We start from the raw sequence: 27,963 nt of genomic DNA, 5'->3' as shown, positions 1-27,963 counted from the left end.
GAAATAGCTTGGGAAGGTTTTTTTTTTTTTTGATTGACTGTCATTTAGATAATGGGGTAGTGATTTAAGAGTACTGATGGGCATGTCAAGGAACCCTTCTGGAAAGGGGATGAGGAAGAGCAGGGGTAAGTCTGAAATATTTGGATTGGAAACAAAAGTTTGGTTGCAGATTGCCATCCTGTGAATCATCCTGGATTTAATATCTCTGGGCAGTGGGCATGATTATATTGGGCTATTCAGTAGTCATTTATTGCTAGTACATGTAGGCAAATTTTAAATTTCCTCTTCAATCTAGAGTTGAGTGCAACCATTCTCACTACCAACTTACCAATAGTAACTACTGAAACAAATGATATGAATAGGATATTCATAAAAGAAGAAAAACAGGTGGCCCACAGAGATAGGAAAAGAGTTCTGCCTCAATCAACTGAAAACAAAAGGGTGTCTTTTTTTCACTTACCAAATTTGTTAAAGATTAAAAAGAAAAGATCCCATATCGGCAGATGACAGGTCTGTTCCTGCTCCATAGCTCAGTAGCATTTTGCCTGCCTGGTGCTGCATTATGCATTAGACCAGACCTCCAGGGTGCAGCCAGGTAAGGAGTTTCCCTGGATAGGGGCACATTCAGATTCACTGTGGTGGTTGTACATGGTTCACAGTTCAGTAAAAACAGACTCAAGAGTGATGCTTTATCTGAGTGTCCCTGCTGCCTTATTCTCCCAGCTACCCAGGCCCCTCTATAGGGAACAGCTGCTTTTGTTGTCTTTTCTGTGTTTTTTGAAGTACTGGCACATCAAACTGTATTTTTATTTTCTCTGCACCTGCCTGGGTCGGTGTGGTGGGAAGTTATTTTTTTCCTAGGAATTTGCCCTTTTTGTCTGAGTCACTAAATTGACTAGCATAAAAGTTACTCATGTTGTCTTTTTTAAGCCTTTGCAATATCTGTATTTATGTCTCTTTTTTCACGCCTACTGCATTTACTTATACCTTTACCTTCTTTGTGTGTCTTCGTAGAAATTTGCCAATTTTATTAGTCTTTAAAAAATGAACTTGTAGGCATTATTGTCCTATATTACTATGTTTTAGTTCATTAAGTTCTTTTATTTTTTTTCCTACCTTCTTGGAGTACAGTCTCTCTTTTTCTGACTTCTTAGGTTGTAAATTTAGCTAACTGATTTTCAATCTTGTTTTCAAATATAAGCATTTAGGCTGACCCTCTGGACCTATCTCAGTTGCACCCAGCAAGTTCTGAGGTGTAATATTGTCACCTCAAAAAATTTTAAAATTGCTTTTAAGATTATTTGTCCCATAAATTATTTAGAAGTGTTTCTTAGATTTCCAAGTGCATGGCTTTAGGGTTCTTTTTCCTAGTTAAATTGTTTTTAAAAAATCAAGTTGTGGATTAAAGAGCGCTGTGGTCAGAGAACTTGGCGTGTGTGAGACCACTCTTTGCATTTGGTTGAGAAGTGCTTTGTGACCTTCTGCACTACCAGTGGACAGAATGTGCCACCACCAGACATGGATGCAGGATTCTACATGTGTTCATTACCTCAGTATTGGTCACTGTGTTGTAGAAGTATTTCCTTACTGTCATTTTGTCTACTTGATTTATCACTTGCTGGGACTGTTAAAATCTACTGTGGTGGTGGCACATCAGATTCTTCACAGACCTTTGTGAATTTTTGTTTTATTATTTATTTTGAAGCCACTTTTTCAATTTTAAAAAGTTTTATCTTCCCGGTGAATTGAACCCTTTCTCATTATAAAGTGACTCTCTTTATAGTTAATGATACTTTTGCCTTGAATTTTACTTAGTCTGATAGAAATGGTGCTATATCACCTGTGTAGCATAGCGTTTCTTTTGCTCCTTTTTGTGTCTTTGTCTTGAAAATGGCAAATAGCCAATTTTCTTTTTAAAATCTGTTCTGTTTTGTCCTTTAGCATCTATTTGATTACCGATACATTTAGGTTAGTTTATATCATTTTGTGCATTCTGTTTTTGGATGTTTTCATGTTTTTTCTGTCCTTGCCACATTTGAACTTTTAAAAAATATGGTAAAATACATATCACCTAAAATTTACCATCTTACCCATTTTTAAGTGTGCAGTTCAGTAACATTGAATACATTCAAATTGTTGTATTGTCATCTATTGGACTGATTGGTATGACAGTCCTACACTCTGCTCTTTATTTTTTCTTTCAGCATTAAAACATAAACATCACCATTTTGTGGAATGAATATTTGGGGTGGTATTGAGGACTAAGCCTTTATCACTGAGCTATACCTCTAGCCCTTCTTAGTTTTTGAGACAGGGTCTCACTAAGTTGCTGAGGCTGGCTTCAAACTTGTGATCCTCCTACTTCAGCCTCCCCAAGTTGCTGGGATTATAGGTGTGCGCCACTACATCTGGTGCTGGAATGGATATTTGTGTCCCTGAAAATTCATATGTTGAAGTTCTAACTCCCCATATGATATATTTGGAGATGGGGCATTTGGGAGGTGATTTGGTTAGGTGAGGCCTGAGGGTGGGAACTTCATTATGGCATTAATGTTCTTATAAAAAGACACCAGAGGGCTGGGGTTGTGGATCCTTGGTAGAATGCTTGCCTAGCACGTGTGAGGCACTGGATTTGATCTTCTGCATCACATAAAAATAAATAAATAAAACAAAGTTATTCTGTCCATCTACAAATAAAAAATAAATAAAATAAAAACACACCAGAGAACTTGCTCTCATTCTCTCTCTCCTGCTATTTGAGGACTCAGTGAGAAGCCACCATTTGTAAGCAGGGAAGAGAGCCCTCATCAGGAACTGAATGTGCCAGCACCTTGATCTTGGACTTCTAACCTCCAGAATTGTGATAAAAAAAATTTCTACTGATTAAGCCACCCAGTCTGTGCTGTTTTGTTACGGCAGCCTGAGAAGACCAAGACACCCATGTTTATGAAAAACTGGAAACATCCTTTTAAAGTCTACCTAATATTCCATCATATCCTGTAGTATGCTTCTCATTGTGGTCTTCTAATGGGTCCTTTTTCCCTATCTCTGAATACAACCACATCTTATTTGAGCTGAGTTTTCCGAAAGAGTGGCTTCTTTTCTTTAATTTATTTGTTCTTTTTGATTATATGTGACAGCACAATTCATTTTATACAAGTATAGAGTATAGTGGATATATCTACTTCTAATTAGAGTTCCATTCTTATGGATATGCATGGTGGTGGGATTCACTATGTTGTTTTCATATATGTACATAAATAATTATGTCCAATTCATAATTATGTCCACTGTCTTTCCTTTATTTATTCCCCCTTCCTTCCTTCCATTCCCCATTGTCTAATCCAATGAACTTATATTCTTCCCCTCAACATCCCCCCCCTTTATTGTAGGTTAGCTTTCACATATTAGAACATTCAGCCTTTGGGTTTTTTGGGGGGGACAGGCTTATTTCACTTAACATGATAGTCTCCAGATCTATCCATTTACTGAAAAATGTTGTAATTTCACTCTTCTTTATGGCTGCGTAGTATTACATTGTATATATAGTACCACATTTTATTTATCCATCTGTTGAAGGCACAGGTTGGTTTCATATCTTTGCTGTTGTGAATTAAGCTGCTATAAACATTGATGTGGCTGTGTCACCTTATTCTGATTTTTTTTTTATTTTTAATATTTATTTTTCAGTTTTCAGCGGACACAACATCTTTGTTTGTATGTGGTGCTGAGGATCGAACCCAGGCCGCACGCATGCCAGGCGAGCGCGCTACCACTTGAGCCACATCCCCAGCCCTATTCTGATTTTTTTATACCTTTATTTTTATGTGGTGCTGAGGATCAAACCCAGTGCCTCGCATGTGCTAGGGATCAAACCCAGTGCCTCGCACGTGCTAGGCAAGCACTCTGCCTCTCTGTCACAACCCGAGCCCTTTATTATGCTGATTTTTAAGTCCTTTTGGTATATACCAAGGAGTGGGATAGCTGGGTCAAATGGTGGTTTCTTTTCTTTCTTTCTTTTTTTTTTTTTTTTACAGATTGCAGGATCACATTGGTTATATAGCCACATATATACATACAACAATACTAGTGTCTGTTGTATTCTGCTGCCCTTCCTATCCCCCTCTCCCCTCCCCTCCTCTCCCCTCCCATCACCTCTCTCTACCCAATCTACTGTGACACATTTCTCTCTCTCTTTTTTTTCTTCCCCCTCCCACCATCATATATGTATTTTGTATATCGATGAGGGTCTCCTTCCATCTTCTGTGCAATTCCCCTTCTCCTTCCCATTCCCTCCCACCTCTCTTCCCTGTTTAGTGGTAATCTTCTTCTCATGCTCTTCCTCCCTACTCTGTTTTGAGTCACCCCCCTTATATCAGAGAAGACATTCGGCATTTGTTTTTTAGGGATTGGCTAAACTTCACTTAGCATAATCTGCTCTAATGCCATCCATTTCCCTGCAAATGCCATGATCTTGTTATTTTTTAGTGCTGAGTAATATTCCATTGTGTATAAATGCCACATTTTTTATCCATTCATCTATTGAAGGGCATCTAGGTTGGTTCCACAGTCTAGCTATTGTGAATTGTGCTGTTATGAACATTGATGTAGCTGTGTCCCTGTAGAATGCTCTTTTTAGGTCTTTTGGGTATAGTCCGAGAAGGGGAATAGCTGGGTCAAATGTTGGTTCCATTCCCAGCTTTCCAAGGAATCTCCATACTGCTTTCCAGAGTGGTTGCACCAGTTTGCAATCCCACCAGCAATGTATGAGTGAACTTTTCCCCCCCACATCTTCACCAACACTTATTGTTACTGTATTCTTGATAATTGCCATTCTGACTTGAGTGATGGAATCTCAGTGTAATTTTAATTTGCATTTCTCTAATTTTTAGAGATGTTCTTCTGTGAAGTACCTGTTCAGTTCCTTTGTCCATTTATTGATGTGGGTTATTTATTTTTCTGGTATTAAGTTTTTTGAGTTCTTTGTATATCCTGGAGATTAATGCTCTATCAGAAGTAAAGGTGGCAAAGATTTTTCTCCCATTCTGTAGGCTCTCTCTTTAGGCTCTTGATTGTTTCCTTTGCTCTGAAGAAGCTTTTTAGTTAGATGCTATCCCATTTATTGATTATTTTACCCCTTGCACTTTAGGAGTCATGTTAAAAAAGACAGTTTCTTTTTTTTAAATATTTTTTAATTGTAGATGGACAAAATACCTTTATTTATTTATTTATTTACATGTGGTGCTGAGTTTTAAACCCAGTGCCTCACACATGCTAGGCAAGCGCTCTACCACTGAGCTACAACCCCAGCCCCAGAATTTCCTTTTCTAAGCTAATATGTTGGAATGTTGGGCCTACCTTTTCTTCTAGTAGATGCAGGATTTCTGGTCTAATACCTAGGTCCTTGATCCACTTTGAGTTGAGTTTTCTGCAAGGTAAGAGATAGAGGTTCAATTTCATTCTATTACATTTGGATTTCCAGTTTTCCCAGCACCATTTGTTGAAGATGCTATGTTTTCTCCAACATATGTTATTGGCAGCCTTTCTCTAGTATGAGGTAACTGTATTTCTGTGGGTTTGTCTTTCTGCCCAGTCTCCATTTCCCATCTTAGCCACCTTCCAGAGTTCTCTGTTCTTTACCCCTTTCCTCCCCTCCCCAGTCCAGTCCATGAAAGCTTTCTCTGTTCCATTGGTCTTCTTGCCTTTTTTGGTGCCAATACCATGCTGTTTTTCTTACAGTAGCTCTATATTTTAATTTTATGTCTGATAGTATGGTGCCTTCTGCTTCACTTTTCTCGCTAAGGATTGCTTCGACTATTCTGGGCCTATTGTTTTTCCAATGAATTTCATGAGTGCCTTTTCTGTTTCCATGAAGAATGTCATTGGAATTTTGATGGGAATTGTATTGAATCTGCATAACACTTTTGGTAGTATGGCCATTTTGACAATATTAATTCTGCCTATGCAAGAATATAGGAGGTATTTCTATATTTTGAGGTCTTGCTCAGTTTTTAAAGAGTGGCTCCTAATCATGATCTCCAGCTCCTCGTTGGTCCATTGTCAACCCTAGAAACTACTATACATACTTACCGACACTCTTCACATGAGAACATACCAGACTTAAACATTTATCTTAATAGCTTCTTATGCGTGAAAATGCCAGTGTCCTTCTTGTAGCTCCTCACTAGCAAAAACTCTTCACTGGAATTTAAACCAGGTTGTACTCTTTGGCCCTTATCCTTGTTGTCCCCTCTTCTCGACAGTGGGCTCTGATCTTCCCTCCAAGGAGTTCCAGGCAACATTGAAGTTTCCTATTGCAGCATTTCCCTTCCCTTGTCACCTATGGTTTGGTGATTGCTGTATTTCTTGCTGGGTGGATGAGATTTGTGGGCCTATCAGGGTCGTGGAAGGAAGGTGTTAGCAACAAGGGTTGTGGCTCTTTGCTTTGCCCAAGAGCCCAAACTTTTCAGTGGGACATTTTTTTGCATTCCCAAATGCAAGAAAAAAAGTACACGTAAATTTAGAGGGGGTACATTAAACACTAGAACCGAAAACTGAATTCAGCTAGATTCAGCCATAGAATTTTTGTCTTACTAAACAGTCTCAAACATGTCTACACATAGGTTCCCGTATGTAGTGTGTCTCAATTTTATTTCTTTTCTTGGGAGCAAAGAAGTCAAAGTAGATAGATACCTGCTGAAAATGATCTTATATGAAAGTAGGTATTATTAAGGAATGATTGTCTTGTTTTTAGCTCCAAGGAATTTCTGGTCTTTCAGAAAGTAGTCCCAATGATGTAGAAGCAGCCAGGCTTCTTTTGGTCCCCTGCCTGGGGAGTGGGCCAGGCTCCTGCCTTAAGTCTCTTTTGGTAGTCCACAGGCAAGTTGGGTTTCACCTGACATCTCATTAGGTGGCGACAGAGAGCACTAAAAGGAAATGTGGAGAAAATAAACTTTGTTTTGCTTTATGGTAGAAAAAGGCTCATGGAGTTTATGTGCATCTTGTTCAGATTTTACTGTGCAAGGCATTTGAAAGGTTTTTGTCTTCTTTTCTCCTTCCCATTCTTCTCAACCCACTGCCTGCCCCTACTACTGCCACACCACCTCCAAAATAAGCTGGTTAGATCACAAGACCAAATAGCCAAATGTCATATGCTCTGGTCTTTATTATAGTCACCTAAGACAGACACTTGAGAGTCCCCTGCACTGCCCACACCCAGAGAGCTGCCAACCTGCACCCACTGCTCCCTACTCTCTCACTGCTCCCTTATTCACCCCTTCTACCACTTTCCTGGACTAAGCCTTCATTTCTTTCTAGGACTCCTACAACTTCACAAGCTTTCCTAATAATCGCTAGAGTAAAATACTGTCCTCTTGTTTAAACCCAAATGGAAACCCTGCCTTCAAGTGACATCAAGGCCCTTAATGTGACCCTGGGTTTTCTTTCCAGCCTCTTGACCACTCCCTATCTGGGTTAGGTCTCTACCTCTCAGTGCCCACACCCCATACCAAATCCTCCACAGCTCTTCTGAGAACAGCTCATTGATTAGTCTCATGTCCCATGTCCCTCAGGGGCAGGAGAATGAACTGTGACTCTCAGCTGTCCAAGTCCATGGACTCTCTGTTAAGAGTTCAACCTATTGAGGATTTGGAGCCAGACCCACAACCTTTGTTTCTCTGCCCCAGTCCGTTCTATCCTATGGGTAACTGTAGTGTGCAATTAGCCCTCCTAGTGTCTAGTTCCCCATCTCCTTCACCACCTCCACTCCAGTGACCTCAGCCACCCACTTTCATAGTCACCATTAGAAACTCTGCCACCCCTAGAGCCAAGCTCAGACAGCTCCGCCTGTGACAAGGACTTCCCTTCTTGCCAGCTTGTGGTGTTGATCACCATTCCATGTTCCCTGGGACTTCATCAGTCTTCTCTCTCATGAATCATCATGAACGTGTTTTAGAATTTCCTTTTTGAACTAAGCACTCCCTGATTCAGCTCACACCCTCCCCAGCTCTTGCCCAGTCTCCATTTCCCATCTTAGCGAAACTCTGGAGTTCTCTGTTCTCTGACCCCTTTCCTCCCCTCCCCAGCCCACTCCATGAAAGCTTTCTCCCCTGTGTCCCATGAAATGGGATCACCATTTCCCGGTGAACCTCCATGTTACTGTGACCAGTGGCATGTCCTTTCTTGCCTTAGTTTTCACTCCTTCTCGAAACCCTTTCCTCATGTCTCTTCTAGGATCTCGCCCTCCTCAGATGTTGTGTACACCAGCCATCTCACTTTGCACCTTTGGCCCCCTTTCTTGTTTGGGAGGATTCTCACAGCTTATGAATTTGATTGAAATCCAAGTGACCTCTGAATGTGATTTCTGAAAATACCAGGTGCTTGTTTACCTACGCTTCCTTTTCATTCACAGCAGCAGTTGGTAAACTACATCCTAAATACATCCCTTGGGTCAACTCCAGCCCACTGCTTGTTTTGCAAATTAAGTTGATTGAAACCCAGCCCCACCCTTTCCCTTTCCTTCCTGCATTGCCTGTGGCTGTCTCCTGCTACAACAAGAAGTTGAAAGATTGGGACCCAGACTGACCGACCCTGAAATTGTAAAATCCTTACTGAAAAAATGTGTACTATCTGGTTCTTAATAGAAAAAAATTGTTTGGGCCCTGCACAAGGGCATGTGTATATTTCCTGTACTCCACCAGTCACCCTCACCTTCTAAAAGAAGCAGGAGAGTAGGAGACCTCTCAGCCCTGAAGCTGCACAAAAGGATGAGCTCCTAGGCCTGCAGTGCCCACAATGCCATTGGCCAATGCTGTCCCAATGTAGGATGGTAGAGACAGTACTGGCTGTACCAGTCCTGCTTGGCAGCAGGATTTGGAGTAATGTTCCTAGCCAACTAAACTTGAATGTATTCCTCAAACCCTCTAGTGATCCTCTGACTGACTGCTCAGTAGTCTTTTTTAACCCTAATATTTTTGTTGTGATAAAATACATGTAAGATAAAATTTAGTGCATTTAGCAGGCATCCTCTAGCCGCCTGTCCCTTAGGGCTGACCTCAACTGCAGGAGCTGCCTCCTCACCCAAGGCCACCCTTTTTCCAGGACAGTGCCCTGGAGACAGTAAGATGGGGTACAGAGCTCCCGTGGAACATTATTACACTTTGACTTCTTCCCATCTCCTTTTATGAGTGTCAGTCCCTGATAAACATCTTGAATCCCAAACTGTGATACACTGTTGGTTTCTGCAGACCCACCTTGTAGCATCCTTGCATCCTCCTGCCCACACCCCACTCTATATCTTCCCATTGTTAGAATAGGCTTTTGGAAAATGTTTGTCTAATTGGGTCACACCCTGAGAAAGACCCTCTTAGAATAAAACCCAAGCCTTTTTGGAAACAGGCTGATTTCATGGTTTAACGCCTCACTGTCACCAGCTCAAAATTCCCAAAGTTTTGAATGAAAGACCCCATGTTTTCATTTTGCACCAGGCCCCCCAAATGATGTGCCTGAGCCTGTTTCAACAGCCAAATATAACCTGGTCCTGACCTGCCTCTGCAAACTCCAGCCTGCTACTCTGGCTTCTCCTGGAACATGCCAAATTGCTGTTGGACAGGGTCTTGGCTCTGGCACCTACTTGTCTCTGACCTGACCTCTGACCACTCCTCATCCCACCATCCCTGCTCTGAGCTGCTTTGGAACTTTAGACATCATTCTTGGCCCTCTGGTGTTTCCTCGTTGGAACATACTTGCTTATTCCTGCCAGGGTGCCTGGAGAATTCTGTTTATCCTTGAAACTGTGTTGTGAGACTGAAGTCTGTCTTGCTGTGGAGCATTCTTTGTCTGATTTCCCTGGGCACCAGATGTGTTCCTTCAAAATGAAGATGCTTCATCTTTGTGTCAGATCAACTCTTTTACAGTACATCCTTCATGGCACCTTCTGCCCCATTACTTGAGTTCTCTACTTTAGGGACACAAATTATCCTTATGTTGGATTGTATTGGTCTCTTCCAGTGCTGTATTAGCTTAGCACTAATTGCATAGCTTTTGTCTTTTCATCTGCATGCACTGTTTGTCTGATTTGATTTTAGGCTATATGTATTTCATTTCTAGCTGTTTTTCAGTGTATTCACCATAAAGTTTTGGTTGGCAGTTTATTTTTCTAGGTTGGGGAAGTCTTTTATTCTGTCTTATCATTTCATCTGTGAACTCTTACTGAGAACATGTTGTGTTACAAACTTGTGAGGAATTTCCTCCCTTTCTTGCAGTATATTCTGTTTTTTGGTGGGACACCGGGCCTTTCTCGCACTCTTGTACTCTCTCTCTCCTTTTTTTGGCCATAATGTGAGCAGAGTTACTGTGTCACTTATTTCATCTTGGCTCCAGCTTGGTTGCTTCTGTGCAGTCATTCTGTTTACTTTGAGGTGGGGGAATTCTTGGCCCTCTCTTCCTAATCATTTGGCACCCTCTCCATTTCTCCCTCTGAGCTATCTTGTGCAGGCTTGTTATCTTGTGTTCCACAAGAATTTACATGCTGTGGGGAGCTGCCATGTGCAGCTGGATAGTTAGTCTTCAGCCATAGCTAAAGAACTTTGTCAGGTCCTTATACTTACTCACTCTAGCTGCATAAGCGATGTGTATACCTTTCTCTTAGGGAAAGGGACACCTCAGGCTCCAGGTGGTTCCCTAACCTGAATGTACCTCAGAACATTCATTTCTCACGGAGTTGACCTGGCTTGCTGACTGCTTAGATGTTTCTCCTGTGTCTCCCAGCAGGAGTTTCTATAGTTCCTGGCCCTAAAAGGAGAAAGGGAAGAACTCCCATTCATTTGCTTCTTATACCTCACTGGCTGAGAATTCTCAGGATGTTGTCCATTCTGCAGCATGGTTTCTAGGGATAGAGGCAGCAGGCAGGAGTTGTATCCTGTTCCTGCCTTGTCCTCTGAAGTCTTTCCCTAGGCTGCATTCAGTCATGTCCCTTTCCTTTGATGAATTCTTCCCTTCACACTTGCATTCCCTGCCTTTATTTATTTCTCATTTTACTAGAGACTGGGAGACAGCAATTGTGTAAGGAAGTTGGAATCCAACTGTCAGATCTAGGAGGGATCCCCTCTGTTTTGTTCATGTATGTGCACAACCTCTCTGCGCCCCTGTCCCTGGTTAGCCTGTCACTAGCCTTTCCACCTAGGGCACATTAGGCTCTCTTAGGTCCTTCCATTTCCCACCAGCAAACTGCACTTCAGCCAGGCTGACTCACAAGTCTGGTTTTTCTGATGTTGAAGATTTTCTAGGACTCTCTTGGGGAGTTCTACCCACATACATCCCAGTGAGTTCCTGCTTTGTGTGTATGCTTAATTGTGTGTTGTAGAATTGGGTGATCACTGCTCGTCTCACATTGATCCCAGCTGCACCACATCCTGCAGTAATTTCTCAAAGGTTCTTAGACCCTAACAGTCCTCATCTTCTTGCCAGCACTCATAAATATTCTCCATCCATTCCATTTCCTTGGTCATTTTAAGTACAATTAAACTGCAGTAAACATGAGGTCTCAGATGTCATTTTCAGGAGAAGACAAGATAGTCAGACATGCAGACGTGGAGTAACCTACACTAGTGAGAAGACATATAAGGGAAATAATAGTATTACTCCAGAGTAGTTACAGGATGTAAAGACCAAGTGAGCTGGCCTTATGCAGATTTTTCTCTTAAGTTTTATTTTCAATTGACACATATAATTAGAATGTGGAGGCAAAGGACCAATAAAAAGTAATAGAGAAGTTGTTAGAGAATGGAACGTTAATCTTAAAAGAGAACAGGGGCTGGGGTTGTGGCTCAGTGGTAGAGCACTTGCCTAGTATGTGTGAGGCACTGGGTTCAATCCTCAGCACCACAAACAATAAGTAAAGGTATTATGTTCATGTATAACTAAAAGTATATTTTTTTAAAAAAGAGAACAGGCTTTCCAGAGGAAGAAATGAACAACAAAAACCTCCACATTAAGTGATGGGTCTTACTTTGCCTCCCTTCTTTTTCTCATTTGATCACTTTCATGTGGACAGTTGGTGATGAAGCCACCCTGCCTGGGTTGCAGTTGTGGCTCCACAATTTTACCAGGTTTACAACCTAGACCCCATCCTTCCTCCACTCCCAACAGGTCACATCATAGCCATTGCATCCCTGTTCTGGAGTGCTTCCCTGGCTTCTTAAGGCATCTCCCCTAGCTTACAGTATCTCTCCTTTTACAACATTCATCAAGGTTGCTATTATTCCATTAGTGACTGCCTCAGTACACCAGAAAAAAGAGCAAAACAGATGCTTCATCCAGGTTAAGAGAGTCTTGAGGCTGTGTCATCCCTGACCTAGGCAGGGCGCAGGTACAGTATATAGAAGGCACTTGAGGAATGTTGGCTAATGAGTGAGTTCAGTGAAATGAAACAACCCTGACCTACTCCCAGCATTCTTGCTTTGATGGCTTATTTAAAGCTTGCTCCTAAGCATTCCAAAATGGAAGTGGTTTCTGCTATCAAACTTTACTCCTGTGTAGTTCCAGACATTTCTATCTTCCCCAAAGGAAACCCCATGGAAAACAGTCCACAGATCCTCAAAGGTTAAATATGGAGTTGCCATATGATCCAGCAATTTCACTTCCAGGTTTATAGACCCAAGAGGATTAAAAACATAGATTCACACAAAAACATGTAGTCATTGGTATGATTATTCATAATAACCAAAATGTGTAAAGATCTCAGATGTCCATCAATGGATGAATAGGTAAGTGAAGTGTAGTATTTCTCTAAAATGGAATATTATTGAGGTATAAAAAAGAATGAAGTTCTGATCCATGATGAACCTTGAAGACATTATGCTAAATGAAAGAAGCCAGTCACAAAAGGCCACAAACTGTATGATTCCACTGATGAAATGTCCATAATGGGCAGATTTACAGAAACAGATTACTCGTTGTCAGAGGCTCAGAGGAATGAGAATGGGAAGTAACTCCTTACTTGGGTACAGGGTTTCCTTTGAGAGTTATAACTGTTCTGGAACTAGATGGTGGTAATGGTTACTAAATGCCACTAACGATAAATTTCATGTTATGTTCATTTTACCACAGATAAAATAGATGATCACATGCCCTCAGAATATTTAGCCAATGATATCAGTCTGACTAAGTGCCTAGTCATTAAACTTTTTCTTGGGGTTAGGGGAGTACCAGGAATTGAACTCAGGGCACTCAACCACTGAGCCACATCTCAGCCCTATTTTGTATTTTATTTAGAGACAGGGTCTCACTGAGTTGCTTAGGGCCTCACTTTTTGCTGAGGCTGGCTTTGAACTCATGATCTTCCTGCCTCAGCCTCCCAAGCAGCTGGGATGACAGGCATGTGCCATCACACCTGGCCTAGTCATTAAACTTATTGAACTAAATTCCTTTCTGACTGTCAAGGTTACTATGTCCTGGGCTTCAGAGTTTGATATTTGCATTGGCTTGATCCCATCTAACATGTATCACCATAGGTCCCCACGCTGGCAACTTTCTCTGAGATGGCAATTCTGCCTGTTGGGGTTCTGTGCTACAGCTGACAGACTAAATGGGAGACAACTGTAGGCTGTGAGCACTGCCTGGATATTATAAAATCTGCCTTTATGGTTTAGAGTAATTGGTGACATTACCTGTTTTAGTAGGGTCTTTAAAAGTCGACATGTAATTCATATACCATGAAATTCACTCATTTAAAGTATACAGTTTAGCTGGACTCAGTAGTACGTGCCTATCATCCCAGCTACTCTGGAGGCTGAGGCAGGAGGATCACAAGTTCAAAGCTAGCCTCAGCAACTTAATGAGTTCAAAAAAAAGTAGGGGTATGGTAGGGATGTAGCACAGTGATAGAGTGCTTGCCTGGCATGTGCAAGGCCTTAGTGCCACATTCGGTAGCATTTAGTACTTTCACAGTGTTGTGTAGCCAATCACCTCTGTAATTCCAAAACATTTTCATTACCCCCCCCCCAAAAAAAAATTCTAGACCCATTTGCAGTCATTCCTTATTACCCAAAGCTCCTGGCAGTGACTAATCTGCTTTCTGTCTCTCTGGATTTGCCTATCCTGGACATTTCATATATATATATATATATATATCTCCTTCATTTTGGGGGTTGAATAGTATTCCAGTGTATTAATAAACTACATTTTGCTTATCCATTCATTCATTCATCAGTGAACACACAGATTGCTTTCACCACTTTGTTGCAGGAGACAGACTAAGCAGGACACTGGATATGAAACAGGAAGCAGGTTTATTTGGCTGTAGCCAGGATCTGAGGGCAAAGTTTTTGCTGTAATCAATCCCCCTGAACCCCTAGTTCAGGCAGTTTCAGAACTTTATACCCAGCATATAAGGAGAGGGGTTGGAAGTTTACAGTCTGCATAAGTTCACATAAAAGCAGCTTTTTTCTGGGCAAGTTAACCCTTCAAGGAAACTACCGTAGAAGGGGAGAGCTTCTCTCCCTTTTCTTCCTTCCCCCTGCCAACTGTTACCTTGGAGCCCAATTATCAACATCATCTCTTTGAAATGTAAATATCTCTGTGAAACTCAGGCTCAAGGCTGGAGGCCTCATTAAAAGATCTGTCTTTTTTATCACACTTTGCATTTGCAAACACACTTCTACAAAGTACTATACTGGATAGTCCATAAATGTTTGTGAAAAACTAATAAGGGGTGTTCTGCATGTGGAGTCTGATCTCTTCCAGGTTAGTGGTCTCAGTAAGATAGAGCAATAGGAAAAAGAAGTTTAACTACATTGAACTCTTGTAGAGACTCTTTTGCTGATAGTCCTAAGGTTAATTATAGTAAAGATTTCTGGAAAAGCTTAATTAAGATTTTCTGTGGAGGAAAGAATGCCACTACAACTTGACTGATGTGAGTCATGTTGGTGTACAAGTATTTGTTTGAGTGCCTGTTTGGGGTCTATACCTAGGAGTGGAATTGCTGGTTCATATGGGAACTCCATGTTTAACATTTTTCTGAAACTGATAGACATTTCCGTATTAGGAATGAGGTTTGTGTGGTGAACTTGTGTTTAAGCTTTCATTTTATACACCTCTAAAGATGAGATTTACTATATTGTATTGGTTGCCTGTATTTGGGGAGGGATCTGTTTTTGTTTGACAGGAACTGTGTTTTTATTTAGCTTTTCAAAATATAGATGGTTTCTTGCATCTTCTCAAAGGGGGGACATTAAAAAATGTACCATGAGTTCAGAGTGGAGCAGCTGAACCTCAGGCTTTACCATTGTCGCCTTCTAGCTGAATCCCATCCTCCTCTATCCCCCATACTCCCCAGAGACCATAGAGACAGTCTTCTTCTTCTGGTGCTAGTTTGATTTCACAGATGTTTAAAGGGCTAAAACTGGTGTCTCAAAATGCTGCTCCCTTTATATTAATTCATAAAGAGAAGGCCTCTTTGATTCAGAGATTCTGCAGGTTTTTATGAAAGTAGAAAGCGTTTTAGGCACTGAGTGAATGACACTATAGGATGGAAGCAGCCCCAGTGCAAGGAGATAATGTCCTCTGGATCTAGACTGTTCACCTGGGGAAGTAGCTACCATCCTGCCCTAGGTTTGCAGCCTCATGTGGTACTTTGGCTCTTTCTGCTGCTCCACAGGATGACTGGAAATGAAAGCTGCTAAGAAACACATCTCCTGAAATTGGCCTAACATACACATGAGTGAAATTAGGAAAGGTCAGAATATTGGTGGAGTTCTGGAAGTTTCCCTGGAGCTCACTCAGGAAAGGGTAGGGAGGGGGCTGGATTCCAACTCAAGTGAAAAACAATTTTCAGCAGCTGCTTTCTCATTCCTTTTTCATTTTTCTCTTTTTTTTCAGTGCTGGAATTGGAACACAAGGCCCTGCACATGCTAGACAAGTGCTTTAAGACTGAGCTACATCACCAGCCCTTTAAAAAATTTCTTATTTTTGAGACAGTGTCCTGCCAGGTTGCCAAGGTTGGCCTGGAACTTAGAATTCTCCTGCCTCAGCCTCCCAGGGATTATAGGCATGAGCCACCATGTCTCCACATATACCTTTTTTTAACCTGAAAACTGTAGGGATTGAATAGTTCTTTCTCAACTGCAATTGCCTGACTGGCTGAACCTGCCCCTGTTACCTGTATTGTGTCAAATAGTGCACCATAGGTGGCCTGCTGGGACTACCTTCAGGGCCTCTTTTTTTTAATATTTATTTTTTAGCTGGACACAATAGTTTTGTTTATTTTTATGTGGTGCTGAAGATCAAACCCAGGTCCTTAAATGGGCTAGGTGAGCGCTCTACCGCTGAACCATAAACCCAGCCCCATAGGGCCTCTTGTATACATGATTACTATAAGTAATTTTCCTTATAAAAATCCAGTCAGTTCTCACCATCAGAACCCTTAGGATATGGTGATTTGGCCTGAAACCAAGATTCCTGCAACTCTTAATTTTCCTTTGCTATATCAAATGAAGGATTTGATCTAATGATGGCATTCTACTAACAGAATCTGTGAATGATGCTTTATCACACAGGAGTGTTACCTCATGATTTGTGTAGATATTTAAGATTTGTGAAGGCCTTTCTGCTCCAATATGATATATGCATTCCTGGAAAAAAGTCTGTGTTCCACAAATCATACAATAAAAATATGAATTCTAAAATAAAATAAATTGATTAACACAGCAAAAAAAAATACAAGTTCTCAACTGAGTGCGATGGTGCATGCCTATAATCCAGCTACTTGGGAAGGCAAGGCAGGAGAATTGCAAGTTCAAGGCTAGCTGGGCAACTTAGGGAGACTCTGTTACCAAACAAACAGAAATAAATGAAAAGAGATAGGGATGTAGCTCAATAGTAGAGCATCCCTGGGTTTAATCCCCAGTACCAAAAAAAAAATTTTTTTTTATATATATTTTTAGTTGTAGATGAACACAAGACCTTTATTTTATGTATTTATTTTTATTTTGTGTGGTACTGAAGATCTCACACATACTAGGCAAGTGCTCTACCACTGAGCCACAACCCCAGCCCTACCAAAAACTTTTAAAAATGAATTCATGTAGAGGATTGGGGTTGTAGCTCAGTGGTAGAGTGCTTGCGTAGCACTTGTGAGGCATTGGTTCAATCTTCAGCACCACATATAAATAAATAAAATAAAGGTGTCCACCTACAACTAAAAAATTTTTTTAAGTTCATATAGAAAAAAATGGGGTGGTTTGGTAGACCACTTCAAACCTGTGTGGTTTAGTAATCACAGCTTACTAATGAAACCATTAATTCTTGTTCCAAGTACACCATGCACACTGCAGTCTCCATTAGCACATACCCCCAGCATCATCATCATCCCTTTTTTTTAATATTTTTTAGTTGTAGTGGGACACAATACCTTTAGTTCACTTATTTATTTTTATGTGGTGCTGAGAATCGAACCCAGGGTCTCACGTGCAAAGCGAGCGCTCTACTGCTGAACCACAACCCCAGCCCTCATCATCCCTTTTCATCATAACTACACCTTAATTGCTTCCTCATGCTGCTGCAAGGTCCTTCTTCGGTGGTACTTTTTTCTTAAACATGGGAGAAATGTTTCTACATCTTCATTCCCACTCAGAGCTTCACCATATAGCGGATAACATTGTGGAAAACGTCGTGATTCTTTCACCACTAAAAGAAGACTCTTACTTGATGTTTCCAAATGTTTGTTGTAATGTCTTTGTGTAACATGAAAGTGTTCTCTTTGTTAAGAAGCTTCTCTGTTACTGCCTCAGAATATTACTGTTAGGGCTGAAGATTTGGCTCTGTGGCAGAGCACTTGCCTAGCATGTAAGAGGCCCTGAGTTCCATCACCAGCACAGCTTCTAAACGTTGCTGTCATTTCCCCCTTTTTAAACATGTTACCATATTGGCACTGCATACATTTGAGTTAATTGTAGTCATCATGGCACTTCACTCCTCAACACTTAAGCCTGGTTTTCCTAAGAGCAGACAGTACAGTTACTGTACCATCAGTGAGCTAACTAGAACCTTATTCATGTTTCCCCAGATGCCCCATAAATGCTGTGTGTGTGTGTGTGTGTGTGCGCGCGCACACACACACACACAGTGGATCAAACCCAGCAGTGCTCTATTTTTTTGTGTGTGTTTTATTTTGAGACAGGGTGTTACCAGGTTATCCAGGCTGGCCTTGAATTTCAGTTCTTCTGCCTCAGCCTCCCAAATCTCTGGGATTATACCACCATACCCAGCCCATTAATCCCTTGTTAGTATCTTTCAACCCAAAATCCAGTCCAGGGCCACATGTTGCAGTCACTTGTTGCTTTGCTTCAGTCTCCTAACTCTTTACCCTGTGTATTCCTTACTTACTAGTGTGTAGGTACATTTATGTCTTCTCTAGTGTTTTTTTTTTTTTAATATATTTTGGTCCAGCATTTTTAGTTGTTTCAGCAGAAGGACTGTGTGCTACATTGCTGGAAGCTCATCCATCTTCATGGTGTAACCATCCTTCATACCACTGTTCTTGTGATGCTGATGTCCAAGAGAGTACTGGTAGTTCCTAAACTCATAATTTTATTCACTTGTTCAGAGCCAGCCTGATTTTACTGCTAAGCTAGCCCTCGCTTACTAGAAGAGAGGAGTACAGCCATCCAAAGATGCAGATGTAAACTGGGCACATACCTGTAATCCCAGATACTCAGGAGGCTGAGGCAGAAGGATCACAAGTTGGAGGCCAGCCTGGGCAACTTAGCAAGACCCTGTATCAAAATAAAAATTAAAAAGGCTGGGGATGTAGCTCAGTGGTAGGGCACCTCTGGGTTCAATTCTCAATACCACACACACACATTCACACACACAAAGCAGATACAAGTGTTGCTCCTGTGCCTACACTGTACATGAATAAGGAAGTGGGGGATTGGTACACTCTTGTGTATTTTTTTTAAAGAGAGAGAGAATTTTAATATTTATTTTTTAGTTTTTCGGCGGACACAACATCTTTGTTTATATGTGGTGCTGAGGATGGAACCCGGGCCGCACACATGCCAGGCAAGCACGCTACCGCTTGAGCCACATCCCCAGCCCCAACTCTTGTGTATTTTAAGTACAATGTGGTTTATGGGGAAGCCTGGCTTACAGAATTGGGAGAGGAGAGGCAAAAGCTGGGAGGCCTGTCCAAAGTGCTTTTTAACTGAATCTGCAAGACAAAGATTTCTAAGTGGAGACATATGTGGGAACGAGCAGGCTGAGAGCCTCTGGTGACACAGGAAAGGCATCATTGGTCACTTTTCCTTCTAGGGAAAGGCACCACAATGGTGATAGGATAGGCACAATAACAAAGGCTATCAAAGAGCACATGTGCACATGTGTATTACAGCAAAGCCAGGCATCAGGAGGTATTTTTTCTTGGTTGTAGACTCAATAGTAACATCAGACACGTTTCTTCGTGTAGTTGAACTTCCTTTTTTTCATTCATAACACACAAGTGTTGAATAGGTAGTTTTTCTAAGGATACATCCAACTCTCAACTATATGAATGTATAAACTAGGTGCTCAGTTCTCTTCATAATTCATTGCAAGATTGTGTGTCTGTGTGTACACTTATGGTCTGATTACAGGAAGGGTGAAGACGTGTGTTTGGTATCTTCAAAAAAATATATTTTAGTAAACCCCATAAAACCCCTGGAGAGCAGCCTTGGGAAGCTGCCTAGCACCCTGGAAATGGGGATGTACAAGTGCCCCATTCACCCTAGGACTGAGCAGACCTGTGGGCCAGGGTAAACTCATTTGGAGAGCCTATTTTATATGAATTTTAACTCTATTCTATGCCAAACAGAATCCAGGTTTCTTTGTGGGATTTTGTTATTTCTTTTTAAATATGAATTAACAGTGAGAAAATACAATAACAAACACCTGTGCCTTTCAGTTCACAAAATGGAAAATCATCAGTGGTTATTATTTACTTCAAATAATTTCACCTGCAGAACTAGAATACTAGAATTAGAGGCCCTTTATTCCCCATCTTCAGTAATATTAAAAGTTCACTTATTGGACACTTAGAAAGGATTAAAAAAACGAGTTGTTTAGAGATTCTAGCATGGGAATGCAGCTACTTATATACCCTTGACTAAAGAACAGTCCTCCTCTATCTGGGGTGGTTGTCCTCCTCAACTGAGCACATAGCTTCAGCAGTGATGCACATGGAGCAGTAAGAGAGAAAGAGAACACTTGCCTAGCTAGCCAGATCAGCTGAATCAAAAAATCTGGGCACAGTGGCACACACCTGTAATCCTAGCAGCTTGGAAGACTGAGGCAGGAGGGTTGCAAGTTCAAAACCAGCCTCAGCAACTTGAGCCCTAAGCAACTTAGTGAGACCTTGTTTCAGTATCAAAAATGGGCTTGGGATGTGGCTCGGTGGTTAAGCACCCCTGGGCCCCATCCCTAGTATAAAAAGAGGAAAAAAATGTTTTAATATTTATTTTTTTAGTTATAGGTGGACACAATATCTCTGTTTTATTTTTATGTGATGCTGAGTATCGAACCCAGTGCTTCACGCATACTAGGTGAGTGCTCTACCTCTGAGCCACAACCTCAGCCCAAGGAAAACTTTTTATATTATGTTTTTACTATAATTTATACTAGAACCTAAAAAAAAAAGAAAGTTGACTTAGGCCCAAGTCAAAGTCCAAGCACATCTTTCCCCTTTTATATGTTGTAGCTAAAAAGCCTTTGAGGTCCTCTCCTCATCGACCTTTCCCTTCTCAATCAGTGGCACACTGTCCCCCCACACTTTTGTCCTTAATTCACCCCTGCCCCACATTAGTCCACCAGTGACTCTCTCTCTACCCTCAGGCTGGTACTATATCGTCCATTTACTCCACCCTGAGCTCCACCCAGGGCACTACTAAAGCTTTCTCACCTTGTTCCTGCTACCTCCAGGCCAACTAATGGCTTCTGTCCTTCCTCAGTTTCTCTTTCCTGCACCACAGGTAGTTTGATAAACGCTTCTGCATTTTACTTTTTCACTTAACAATGGATCCTGGAACTCACTTTGCAGCAGGTCATCCTTATGAAGCTCCAAAGTCCAGCATGTGGCTGTACCATAGTTTATTCACCAGGCCCCTGATGACAGGGATCTGAAGGGTCTACAGTGTTTGGCTAGTCAAAATAATGCTGTAGTGAATATCATCATGCTTTTCTTCTCAGAAGATTTCTGGAAGGCATTTCTTTGGTCATATAGTTGGTACTTGACCTTGTGGTAGTTAAGATATTTGAGAATACAAATGAGATTTCTGAAGAAGCCAACATTTCTCATTAGTCCACTGTTTTTCTCAGACTCCAGCACTGTGTAGTTTCCAGGGAGCAGCCCTGGCATTAGGCAGGACCCTGGGGATTTATGTAGAATGCCTGTCTGCTGCCTTGGCCTTTCTCTTGCCTGCTCTGTTAGTGAGCTCCCCTTCTCTCCTCTCCATGGAGAGTTGCTGCCTAGTGGTCCAGCCCCAATGGCTGAATAATCAAGCCACAGGCCACACCTACATTCCCAGGGCTTTTTCTCATTTCCCATTGAGAACCCTAAGAGTGACAGAAATGAAAAATGAGGGGGGGCAGGGTTGTGGCTCGGTGGTAGAGCATTTGCCTGGCATGCATAAGGCACTGGGTTCTGATCCCCATCCCCTGCACCACATAAAATAAATAAATGTATTGTGTTCATCTACAACTAAAAACAAATTTTTTTAAAGTGAGGGCTGGGATTGTGGCTTGGTGGCAGAGTACTTGCCTTGCACTTATGAGGCAATGGGTTTAATCCTCAGCACCACATAAAACTAAATAAAATAAAGGTATTGTGTCCATCTACAACTAAAAACTTTTTTTAAAAAGTGAGACCTGTGCTGAAACACATTAGGGACACATACGTTTCAGTGAGAAAAGGCCCCCCACATGGGCTGTTAGATGCATCTATATGTGGCATGGCTCTAGGTGAAACTAGCAGCCCCACTATGGACCCTAAACTGCTACAGGAAGATTCAGGATAAGCATAAACTCAGGAATAAGCCACAGTGGAGCTGGGGTGCTCCCTCACTAGGATCTTGTCACTCAGTGGGAGCCACTGCTGCCTCCCCACACCTGACCTGATCATTCTGGAAAGTTTTGTCCATGTAGCTTCTGAGTCCTAGAGCTAACTAACCAGCCTTTAGTGACTTACCACATTGTTTGAGATCCAGTTTCCTGATGGTGCATGTTGGTGCACACCACAGTGCCTTTATTGCAGTTTCCACAATGAGGGCAAGAGCGGAAGTTGCTTGGGGTACACCAGTCATGTGGCGGTGACCAGCACTAACATGAACCAAGTAGGACAGGGAACTCTAGAGCTGAGAACACAGAGGAATGGTCATGTTCTTTTCCAGAATAAACTGCTAACCAAGGAACTGGGGGGTAGCTGCTGTTTCTTTATAAGCTTCCCTTGACCTGGCCTGCAGCTCAGAGGTACAGGCCACAGCATTGCCAGGTTCTGAAGTCCTGGAGTCTCTTGTTTCCCTCAGATGGTCACTAGAGCATTACAGCCAAACTGATCCCTAAAATACATGAGGAAGGGACCCTACCAGGCTGAACTGAAGTGTAGGTAGGGAGCTGCTTCTGTCCTCATAAAATAATGGGCAGGCATCCTGCTGAGGAATGGGGAGAGTGCTTTTGGGTGCTCATCTGTGCCAACAGGAAGGGGACACACTGAAACTAAACCTTTGTCCTTTTCCCTCCACATCTGCTGGGACCAAGGCCATTCCTTATAAGGGAGTGTCTTGCAATAAAGGCCTATGTGAGGGCTGGAAATATAGCTCAGTTGGTAGAGTGCTTGCCTTGGGTGCACAAGGCGTTGGTTCAATCCCGAGGAACACACACACACACACATATACACACACAAAAAAAAATGACCTAGAATCTCTTCTCACACCAGAACCCTGAGCAGCAGTTGGCAATAGCTGGCATTTATATAGTACCTTCAGGAATTTTATTCTATGATAGTCACAGTAAGGAGGCCTCATTATTGAGATGAGGAAATTAGGGCAAGAAATACTGAAGTCACTTGCCTGGTTCTGTGTTTGGAAAGTGGCAAAGCCAGAATTTGAACACAGGTTGGCTGGCTATAAACCTTGTATAAGGTGTTTTCATGACACTGCTGTATACCATCTCCCTGGGGGTTGTGCTAGGCCATGTTCCTATCATCAAGTTGTATTGTGCCTCACACGCTGATTTTTATTGAGCACAGATTTGATAGGTGTGTTAACACACTTGAGAAAACCAAAAACTCACCCAAACCTGGGCCTTCCTGGAGGAAACTCCCACCCCCATTGGGGTGAGCAACTCCTTTCCAGTGGAGGGCCTCTTATCAGTCGGCAAGCCCAGGAGCCCTCAGGTATGACTCATAAATTGGCCTCTGCCAAAGTGATTTGCTAAGAAGCTCCAAGTGCTTGTACTCAAAAGAAAGAAAGAAAGGTTGCTCACTCCCTTGAGATGCTCTGACTGGGACTTGGGGTGGCCACATTATGGGTCAAATGCACTTGGTCAACACCACTAGCAGCCCAGAGTCCCTGCATTGGGCCCCAGGCTAGCCCAGGAATACACTGGGGAAGTCACCAGGATCTGGGTATGCAGTAGCCTCACATGTGCTCCAAATTTGCCCTTGCTTGCTTTTCTGCAGACCACTGTGTTCTCTGTGATACTTACATACTTGTTTAACACTTCAGGGAAGAAAAGTCAGAAGACCAGGATCTCCAGGGCCTCAAGGACAAACCCTTGAAGTTTAAAAAGGTGAAGAAAGATAAGAAAGAAGACAAAGAAGGCAAACATGAGCCTCTGCAGCCATCAGCCCACCATTCTGCCGAGCCAGCAGAGGCAGGCAAAGCAGAGACATCAGAAGGATCGGGCTCTGCCCCAGCTGTGCCAGAAGCTTCTGCTTCCCCCAAACAGCGCCGCTCCATCATTCGTGACCGGGGACCCATGTATGATGACCCCACCCTGCCTGAAGGTTGGACACGAAAGCTTAAACAAAGGAAGTCTGGCCGCTCCGCTGGGAAGTATGATGTCTATTTGATCAAGTAAGTAAGAGCTGGTCTTGTTTCTCCAGGGTGGGGAGGTCAGGGACAGGGATCCATTGGAATTATAGCTCTTTGCTGCTCATTGATCAGAAAAATGTGTGTGGATAACCCCACCTGGGGGGCGAAAAAATAATGAACAAAAGGACCAGGTATGCTTAAAAATGACTTTGTACAGAGGTCTCTATCCTGCCTGGAAGTGCTAGGGGTAGCAGGCCCATTTTACCCTTGCCATACCTCAAGTCCTTGTCTGGAGATGAAATAGCAGAAGTATCTAGTCTGATTTTATTTTCCTCTGCAAATCAGTATTGGGTAAGGTGTGCTAAAAGGGCTTCTGGGAAAAGAGGCAGACAGGCTCTATGTGCATTTCCAGCTGTCTCTTTTGCATTTGTCTAGCATTAGAGTGACAGCTGGGTGTTCTTGGTTGAAGCAGAGTTAACTTCCAGGGTCAAAGGTTTAGAGGAGCAGATGTACTTCTTAGTACATCCCAGTTCTGTACCTTAAATGATCCCAGAAAGGCTAGCAGTTTTCAAAGTATGATTGTGAACAGTCTCATTTAATTCCACAATTCTAAGAAGGATGAGCAAAGCATCCTTTGCAACTGAGATTTCCAGAGCAACCGAGCACCATGCCCAAGTTCAGACATAGGAATGTTCTGATGGTGGATCAGGCCTGGGCAACAACCAGCAGAATGAGCCCCAGCCTGATGGCCCCCACTTTTCTAAACCTGACCCCTTTGGTTGCTGGATTGTTCAGAAGGTCAGAGGAGTGGCCTGGGTTATAGTCAGGTCCACCTGGGTTATAGTTATAGCCGTGAAGGAGTCTTCCATCTGGTCCATGCAGGAGACCGTGCTCCCCATCAGGGCTTCCAGCCAACATCTGGTGAGCAGCCAGCACTGAGTTGTTATGGCACCAGAGCAGGCCATACAGGTGCTCACCCCCTGGTGACCTGATTCCTGCCCATACATCTGACCTGGTTGTGCCCCTTTAGCTCATCCTGACTTTTTTTCAGTGTGACTCTTGATCGAGTATAACATCTATCAGAGAGCTCACCAGCACCATCTGCTCTGCCTCATCTCTGATATTGCTATGGAAAGCTTCTGATTTTTCTTTGTGTCTCTTCATTTGTCCCACAGTCCCCAAGGAAAAGCCTTTCGCTCTAAAGTGGAGTTGATTGCATACTTCGAAAAGGTAGGCGACACCTCCCTGGACCCTAATGATTTTGACTTCACGGTAACTGGGAGAGGGAGCCCCTCCCGGCGAGAGCAGAAACCACCTAAGAAGCCCAAATCTCCCAAAGCTCCAGGAACTGGCAGAGGTCGGGGACGCCCCAAAGGGAGCGGCACCACGAGACCCAAGGCAGCAGCATCCGAAGGTGTTCAGGTGAAAAGGGTCCTGGAGAAAAGTCCTGGGAAGCTCCTGGTCAAGATGCCTTTTCAAGCATCACCTGGGGGCAAGGCCGAGGGGGGTGGGGCCACCACATCTGCCCAGGTCATGGTGATCAAACGCCCTGGCAGGAAGCGAAAAGCTGAGGTCGATCCCCAGGCTATTCCCAAGAAACGGGGCAGAAAGCCAGGGAGTGTGGTGGCAGCTGCTGCTGCTGAGGCCAAGAAAAAAGCCGTGAAGGAGTCTTCCATCCGGTCCGTGCAGGAGACCGTGCTCCCCATCAAGAAGCGCAAGACCCGTGAGACAGTCAGCATTGAGGTCAAGGAAGTAGTGAAGCCCCTGTTGGTGTCCACCCTCGGTGAGAAGAGTGGGAAGGGACTGAAGACCTGCAAGAGCCCCGGGCGGAAAAGCAAGGAGAGCAGCCCCAAGGGGCGCAGCAGCAGCAGCGCCTCTTCACCTCCCAAGAAGGAGCACCACCATCACCACCACCACTCAGAGTCCCCAAAGGCCCCTGTGCCGCTGCTCCCGCCCCCGCCCCCGCCCCCACCAGAGCCTGAGAGCTCCGAGGACCCCACCAGCCCCCCTGAGCCCCAGGACTTGAGCAGCAGTGTCTGCAAAGAGGAGAAGATGCCCCGAGGAGGCTCGCTGGAGAGTGACGGCTGTCCCAAGGAGCCAGCTAAGACTCAGCCCGCCGTCGCTACTGCCGCCACAGCCGCAGAAAAGTACAAACACCGAGGGGAGGGAGAGCGCAAAGACATTGTTTCATCCTCCATGCCAAGGCCAAACAGAGAGGAGCCTGTGGACAGCCGGACGCCCGTGACCGAGAGAGTTAGCTGACTTTACACAGAGCGGATTGCAAAGCAAACCAACAAGAATAAAGGCAGCTGTTGTCTCTTCTCCTTATGGGTAGGGCTCTGACAAAGCTTCCCGATTAACTGAAATAAAAAATATTTTTTTTTCTTTCAGTAAACTTAGAGTTTCGTGGCTTCAGGGTGGGAGTAGTTGGAGCATTGGGAATGTTTTTCTTACCGACAAGCACAGTCAGGTTGAAGACCTAACCAGGGCCAGAAGTAGCTTTGCACTTTTCTAAACTAGGCTCCTTCAACAAGGCTTGCTGCAGATACTACTGACCAGACAAGCTGTTGACCAGGCACCTCCCCTCCCACCCAAATCTTTTCCTCATGTGGTCATTAAGGACAGAGAACAGTCGAGAGGACACTCCAGTTTTTGGTGCCATTGGTACCCCCACCCACAGCTACTCTGTCTCCCTCACCTCTCCCACTCCCAACCATGGTGGGACAATGAGGTATGAGGCAGGAGAGACCGTTGGATTCTTTAGAGAAGACAACGGAGATGGCCAGTGGCTATGGCCCATGTGATCCCACCCGTGGTGGCACAAGTCTAGCCCCATGTCAGCCCCAATCCAAAACTGATGACATTTCACAGGACAGGAAGGTGGCACCTGGTCTGCTCCAACTCTGGCATGGCTAAGAGGGAGTCCTGAACTGCTGAGTGTAGACTGGCCTGAGCCACAGGAGAGGGTGGCCCAGGGTGAGGTGGCATCAACCATTCTTGAGGCACTTCATCCAGTGGGTGGCGCTAAAGAGAGAGAAGCTATGGAAGCAGCAGGAGGAGGCACAGGCAGGCTGGCCCAGGATCAGGCCAGGCCTAGTGCAGCAGGGCAAGAGAGATTCCTAGTCGCTCAGAGCAGTCTGTGACTGGTAGTTAAGGACTTATTGATGGGACAAAGGGCAAGGAGGGAAGAGAGGGAAAATGTTCTTCCAATTACTTTCCAGTTCTCCTTTAGGGACAGTTTAGATTATTTGCACTATTGAGTCTTCATGTTCCCACTTCAAAACAAACAGATGCTCTGAGAGCAAGCTGGCTTGAATTGGTGACACTTTGTCCCTCAAGCCACCAGACATGATGGTGTTCAGAACTACCTGGATCTGTATATACCTGCGCTTGTTTTAAAGTGGTCTCAGCACATAGGGTTCCCACGAAGCTCCGAAACTCTAAGTGTTTGCTGCAATTTTATAAGGACTTCCTGATTGGTTTCTCTTCTGTCCTTCCATTTCTGCCTGCCTTTCATTTCATCCTTTCATTTCTTCCCCTTCCTCCTACCTCCCAGTTCATCCCCTCTGTTCCAGGCAGCTGCAATGCCCAACCATACACTGAGCTGACACAGTTGGCTCCACCCCCTAGAACTCTCCTTCCCCTTTGCCTCCCTGTTACCAGCACCAGCCCCATCATTACTGATCCCTGAGGAAGTCCTGGGCTCTGCTGAATCTGCCCTGGCATCTGTGAAGAGCAGTGAGTTTTTGCTCTCCTAGGTAGGCCCTCTTCCCTGGTAAAAAAAAAAAAGAAAAAAGGCAAAAGACTTCAGACCCTAAACAACATGCCTTTTCACCCTTCTGCTTTAAAGAAGTGGGCCAGAGAAGCTAGGCCACATGTGGTATCTGAGGAAGGCACAGAGGTC

At 43.4% G+C, this 27,963-nt stretch overlaps 1 protein-coding gene across 2 annotated transcripts in view; it reads left to right on the top strand.

The window, feature by feature from the left end:
* Mecp2 (methyl-CpG binding protein 2) overlaps positions 1-26,454 on the top strand; it is a 58,817-nt gene extending 32,363 nt beyond the window's left edge. Inside the window, exons 1-3 of one of the 2 annotated variants that reach the window (XM_071606606.1) lie at positions 24,076-24,101; positions 25,235-25,289; positions 25,399-26,454. In XM_071606606.1, coding sequence (XP_071462707.1) covers positions 25,527-26,321 — 795 coding nt within the window. In that variant the 5' untranslated portion in view covers positions 24,076-24,101; positions 25,235-25,289; positions 25,399-25,526 and the 3' untranslated portion in view covers positions 26,322-26,454. Of the gene's footprint in view, positions 1-23,750; positions 24,102-25,234 lie in introns of those variants that run through there. The other variant, XM_071606605.1, reaches the window with a different exon arrangement.
* Positions 26,455-27,963: the final 1,509 nt, after the last annotated feature.

This window comes from Marmota flaviventris, chromosome X, assembly GCF_047511675.1.
Source record: "Marmota flaviventris isolate mMarFla1 chromosome X, mMarFla1.hap1, whole genome shotgun sequence".
NCBI classification, from domain to species: Eukaryota; Metazoa; Chordata; class Mammalia; order Rodentia; family Sciuridae; genus Marmota; species Marmota flaviventris.
Note: the sequence above shows the minus strand (reverse complement) of the source record. Positions and strands in the feature narration are given on the sequence as shown.